This window comes from Pipistrellus hanaki (genome assembly GCF_964339955.1).
Source record: "Pipistrellus hanaki genome assembly, chromosome: 20".
NCBI classification, from domain to species: domain Eukaryota; kingdom Metazoa; phylum Chordata; class Mammalia; order Chiroptera; family Vespertilionidae; genus Pipistrellus; species Pipistrellus hanaki.
The window spans coordinates 3,920,328-3,926,211 of NC_140522.1; the positions used below are offsets into that span (position 1 = coordinate 3,920,328).

Consider the following 5,884-nt stretch of genomic DNA (forward strand, 5'->3'; position numbering starts at 1 on the left):
GGTGCCCGGGGCCCTGCAGGAGATGAGGGGCGGCCTGCGAGCCAGCTGCCCCTGAGGGGTTCCCCGCAGTCCGTGCCCGCCCCCTGGTGTCCGGTGAGTGTGGGGCCCGGAGGGGGGCGGGTGCTGGCCTCCCCGTGTCTGGCTGGGTGTTGGGTCGGGCTGGTGGGGGGGGGGGGGCCGTGAGGGAGGGGAGCCAAGACCAGCTGTCTCCCTGAGCCGCTCTCCTGCCTCTGCCCCGTCCGTGGCTCTGGCATCATGCCCTCCGGCTCCCACAGGAGAGAGGCCCCCCGTGACTTGAACCTGCCCCCCCCCCAACACATACACCCTGCCTGCACTTTTTAAAAAATATATTTTATTGATTTTTCACAGAGAGGAAGGGAGAGGGATAGATAGCTAGAAACATCGATGAGAGAGAAACACCCATCAGCTGCCTCCTGCACACGCCCCACTGGGGATGTGCCTGCCACCAAGGTACGTGCCCTTGACCGGAATCGAACCTGGGACCCTTTAGTCCACCGGCCGACGCTCTATCCACTGAGCCACACTGGTCAGGGTGACACTGGGGCTTTTCGTGGGCTCCGCCCCCGGGAGGCCAGGAGCCAGGCAGCAGAGCCCGGAGCTGTTCATGTTTGCTTTGCACGTGGCAGCTGCTGAGACCAAAGGTCCTGGGGGTGGGGGGTGGCGGAGAGACGGGGGGCAGAGGGCGGAGCTGGGCGGGCTCGGTGGGTGACTGGGGGGGGGTCCCTGTGGAAGTCAGTCCCCACACTCTCTCTTGTCCTCTCCCTGGCCCGCCCCCGCCCTCTCTCCTCCGCCCCACATCTGCCTCTGGGGCCTCTCCTCTCTCACCGAGCTCCCCCGCTGTCTGCCTGCCGGGGCGGAGCGTGTGTGTGGGTCAGGAATCCGGACCGAGACCCGCATCTGCCAGACTTGCTCCTTGGTCTCCCCGGGGCGGGTGGTTCAGCCCCTGAGCCTCAGTTTCCAAGTGTGTAGAATGGGCCCGTCTCTGACACCGTGAACAGCGGGCTGGGGCTGTGGCATACGTGGGGGCCCCTTCTTTCCTGTTTGTCCCCCCCCCCCCCGCTCCCCGGCCTGCTGGGGGCTCCCCCGGGAAGGAATGGCCTTGCCAGTAGGAGTCCTGAGGCCCGTGGGCACCCCCTAAGCAGGCAGACATGCAGCGCCTATCCTTCCCTTTGGTGCTGGGTCCCTCACTCTGGGGGACTGATTTTTTTACAGAGAGGAAGGGAGAGGGATAGAGAGCTAGAAACATCGATGAGAGATCAGCTGCCTCCTGCACACCCCCCACCGGGGATGTGCCCGCCACCAAGGTACATGCCCTCGACCGGAATTGAACCTGGGACCCTTGAGTCCGCAGGCCGACGCTCTATCCACTGGGCCACACCGGTTTCGGCTTCCAGCTGTGTCTTTTGCAGGAGCCGCCCGCCCCCTCCCTGTGCCCCTGGGACCGTTGGCACGATGGAGTTATTTCCCGCAGACTCTGCCGGTGCGGGGTCTGGGGTCCCCTCTCCCTGCCCCTTGCTGCTGGCTCCCCGTGTTCACCCCCCCTTCACCCCCCTCAGCCGGGGGCACCGCTGTGGGCTCTGCCCGCCCCGGCCGGGGGCGGCGGGAGAGTCTGAGCCCTGACCGCCCGCCTGCCGGTCCCGCTCTCCAGGGGACGGCACCATGACGGACTCCCCGTTCCTGGCGCTGTGGCAGTCCAAGGCGGCCGCAGCGCCCCACCGGGACCGGCTGGGCATCCGGGAGCACCCCAACGACTCCTACTGCTACAACTCGGCCAAGAACAGCACCGTGCTGCAGGGCGTGCCCTTCGGTGGTGTGCCCGTGGTGCTGCTCCTGGACGTCAGCTGCTTCCTGGTAAGCCCTCTGCGAGTCAGGCTCCCTCCCGCTGCTGCTGCTGCTCCTCCTCCTCCTCCTCCTCCTCCTCCTCCTCCTCCTCCTCGGCCTCGGCCTCCGCCTCCCCCTGCTCCCCCTCCTCCTGCTCCTCCTCCTGCTCCTCCTCCTCTGCCTCCTCCTCCTCCTCCTCCCCCTGCTCCCCCTCCTCCCCCTCCTCCTGCTCCTCCTCCTCCTCCTTCTCCTTCTCTGCCTCCTCCTCCTCGGCCTCTGCTCCGCCTCCGCCTCCCCCTCCTCCTTCTCCTCCTCCTGCTTCTCCTCCTCCTCCTCCTCCTCCTCCTCCTCCTCCTCCTCCTCCTCCCCCTCCTCCTGCTCTGCCTCCTCCTCCTCCTCCTCCTCCTCCTCCTCCTCCTCCTCCTCCTCCTCCTCCTCGGCCTCCGCTGCTACTTGTTTGTTTAATCCCCACCCGGCGCCTCCTGGGAAGCTCAGGGCAGGAGCCAGAGCTGGCTCTCTGTCCCAGCTGCCACTCTGACGGGCTCTGTGCAGGTCCGGGCCTCAGGCTTCTGCTCTGTAAAATGGAGCTAATCTATCTTCTTCTTCTTCTTTTTTTTTTTTAATTGATTTTTTTACAGAGAGGAAGGGAGTTAGAGTTAGAAACATCGATGAGAGAGAGAAACATTGATTCAGCTGCCTCCTGCACACCCCTGACTGAATATGTGCCGGCAACCAAGGTACATGCCCTTGCCCGGAATCGAACCCGGGACCCTCCAGTCCGCAGGCCGACGCTCTGTCTACTGAGCCAAGCCGGTTTCGGCAAAAAAAAAAAAAAAAAAAAAAAAAAATTAAAAAGATATATATATTTAAAAAGAATGATTAGTTCCAGCCCTAACCAGTTTGGCTCAGTGGATAGAGCGTCGGCCTGCGGACTGAAGGGTCCCGGGTTCGATTCCGGTCAAGGGCACGTACCTTGGTGGCGGGCACATCTCCGGTGGGGGTGTGCAGGAGGCAGCTGATCGATGTTTCTCATCGATGTTTCTAACTCTCTCTTCCTCCTGTAAAAAATCAATAAGATATATTAAAAAAATATATATATATATTTTCAGCCCTGGGCCAGGGTCCCCCTCTTGCCCGCTGACGCCAGGCAGGTGGCTTTGCCCCTCAGACCGCTGCCTCTCCCATGAGCGGCCATCTGAGGAGCTTCCACTTGGTTCCTTCTTTTTTCTTTCTGCTTTCAGTTTTTAATATTGGTGTTCTCCGTCATACGGAGGAGATTCTGGGACTATGGACGCATTGCCCTCGTGTCAGAAGCCGGCAGGTAAGAGAGTCGTATTACCTAGAATGTGTGTGTGTGTGTGAGAGAGAGAGAGAGAGAGAGAGAGAAAGAGAGAGAGAGAGAGAGAAGAGAGAGAGAGAGAGAGAGAAAGAGAGAGAGAGAGAGAGAGAGAGAGAGAAAGAGAGAGAGAGAGAGAGAGAGAGAGAGAAAGAGAGAGAGAGAGAGAGAGAGAGAGAGAGAGAGAAAGAGAGAGAGAGAGAGAGAGAGAGAGGGAGAGAGAGAAGAGAGAGAGGGAGAGGGAGAGGGAGAGAGGGAGGGAGAGGGAGAGCTAGAGACTGGGGGAGAGAGGGGGAGAGGGAGAGGAAGAGGGAGAGAAAGAGGGAGAGGGAGAGGGAGAGGGAGGCTGGGGACTGGGGGAGAGAGGGGGAGAGGGAGAGGAAGAGGGAGAGAAAGAGGGAGAGGGAGAGGGAGAGGGAGGCTGGGGACTGGGGGAGAGAGGGGGAGGGAGGAAGAGGGAGAGAGAAAAGAGGGAGAGGGAGAGGGAGGCTGGGGACTGGGGGAGAGAGAGGGGGAGAGGGAGACTGGGATGGGCTGGGGCTCGGGAAGCCCAGCAGGCAGGACCCCTCACGATGCTGGAATCACATCGCGCTCACTGTGTACACCCGCCCGGCGGGCTCCGGACGCCGTCTGTCGGGTCCGCGGCCCAGGCCGGCGAGATCGGCCCCCGGGGAAGCCGAGGCCCCCCGGCCAGGTCTCCTCCTGGCTGTGGCCCGGCGGTGGCGGGCGCCCTGCTGCTCTGGGCTACGGAGGGAAAACGTGCTCCTTCCTCAGATCACCGGGGCCTCGAAACCGGCCGGAGGGCGGCGCCTGGGGTGTGAGTGTTCAGGTTTTTTAAAAAATTCTTTTCCCTTTTGCGCTTCTAGTGAGTCCAGGTTCCAGAGACTGTCTTCATCATCTTCCTCCCAAACGCCACACGACTTCGAAAGCGATCTGGTTGGTATCTCGGGGACGGCCGTGGCCGTGGCCGTGGCCGTGGCCGGGGGGCGTGTGGCGGGCAGGGCAGGCCGGTGGCGATGAGTTGGTGGGGCGAGGGCAGCCGTGCTCCTGTCCCCGTGGGGTCAGAGCTCTTCTCTGCACTGACAGTCACAGGGTCCTGGTGCACACCACGGGACAGGGCGGGCAGCTGGGGGACCCGGGATGGTGACATTTGGTTGCCTCTCAGGCCGAGGGCTACAGGATGCCCATGTGGTCCGAGCACACATCTCTGTTATCATACTTACAGCTTCCTGTGACTGTCAGTTATGATTGTTATTATTTTTTTTTTAAGTATATTTTATTGATCTTGTACAGAGAGGAAGGGAGATAGAGTAAAGTTAGAAACATCGATGAGAGAGAGTCATCCATCAGCTGCCTCTTGCACACCCCCTACCGGGGATGTGCCCGCAACCAAGGTCCATGCCCTCGACCGGAATCAAACCTGGGACACTTGAGTCCACAGGCCGACGCTCTATCCACTGAGCCACACCAGTCAGGGCACATTAGCTCGTTGTTAATGCCAAAGACGGACACGCTCGGAGCTAATTCCTGATCTCTGTTTCCAGGGATGCTGCCCCTGGCTCACTGCCATCTTCCGACTGACGTGAGTACAGCGTGGGCAGGCGTGTGTGCACGTGTGTGCACGTGCGTGTATGTGCCTGTGTGTGTGTGTGTGTATGTGTTTGTGTGTACGTGTGTGCGCGTGAGTGTTTGGCCAATCTGTGGGAAAGGGCCATCAGGTTCTTGTAAAAGTTATACAACTTTTAAAAAAAGATATATTTTTTATTGATTTCAGAGAGGAAGGGAGAGAAGGAAAGAGGAATAGAAATACCCATGATGAGAGAGAATCATGGATCGGCTGCCTCCTGCACGCCCCCTATTGGGGACGGAGCCCACAACCCAGGCACGTGCCCTGACTGGAACCGAACCCGGGACCCTTCCGTCCGCAGGCGACGCTCTATCTGCTGAGCCCGCTCTATCTCCCGAGCCACATAGCCCCTTGAGGGTGGCTCTTCCACAAAACACCGTGGCCTGGGCGAGTCTATGTTGAAGATGTGGTTTTAGAAGACGTTTAAGTTTATTTTTTTAAAAATTTTTTAAAAATATATTTTATTGATTTTGTACAGAGAGGAAGGGAGAGAGAGAGAGAGTTAGAAACATCAATGAGAGAGAGTCATCGATCAGCTGCCTCTTGCACACCCCCTACTGGGGATGTGCCCGCAACTCGGGTACATGCCCTTAACTGGAATCGAACCTGGGACCTTTCAGTCCACAGACCGACGCTCTATCCACTGAGCCACACCGGTTTTGGCAGAAGACGTTTAAGTTTAAACCATGTGGCTCTGCAGAGAAAGGTCCGTCGTTGCGCTGTTGGTATTGGGCTCTGTTTGCTGATGAGTTTGCCGACCCCTGGGCTGAGCCACACCGGCTATGGCCACGCAGCTTCTCTCCGTGCCTCTGTTTCCCGCTGGGCTGAGAAACGGGGATGAGTTACACCCGCCCTGAAGGGAAGGCCGGGAGGGGAGAAAGGAGACCCTCCGAGCAGGGCCCGAGGGCCGGCCCGGGGCTGCGGCTCATCCGGGTCCCGTGTCTGTGTCTCGAGCAGCGACGACCAGATCCTGGAGTGGTGCGGGGAAGACGCCATTCACTACCTGTCCTTCCAGAGGCACATCATCTTCCTGCTGGCCGGCGTCAGCTTCACGTCCCTGTGCGTCATCCTGCCCGTCA

The 5,884-nt window shown here is 59.9% G+C and overlaps 1 protein-coding gene across 1 annotated transcript in view; it reads left to right on the top strand.

The window, feature by feature from the left end:
• Window positions 1–1,669: 1,669 nt before the first annotated feature.
• The window catches only part of TMEM63A (transmembrane protein 63A), a 20,230-nt gene continuing 16,015 nt past the window's right edge, over window positions 1,670–5,884 (top strand). The window contains 5 exon segments of the mRNA XM_084868687.1: window positions 1,670–1,872; window positions 3,084–3,163; window positions 4,045–4,114; window positions 4,723–4,760; window positions 5,763–5,884. The exon segment at window positions 5,763–5,884 is cut by the window's right edge and continues 21 nt beyond it. Coding sequence (XP_084724813.1) covers window positions 1,681–1,872; window positions 3,084–3,163; window positions 4,045–4,114; window positions 4,723–4,760; window positions 5,763–5,884 — 502 coding nt within the window. The 5' untranslated portion in view covers window positions 1,670–1,680.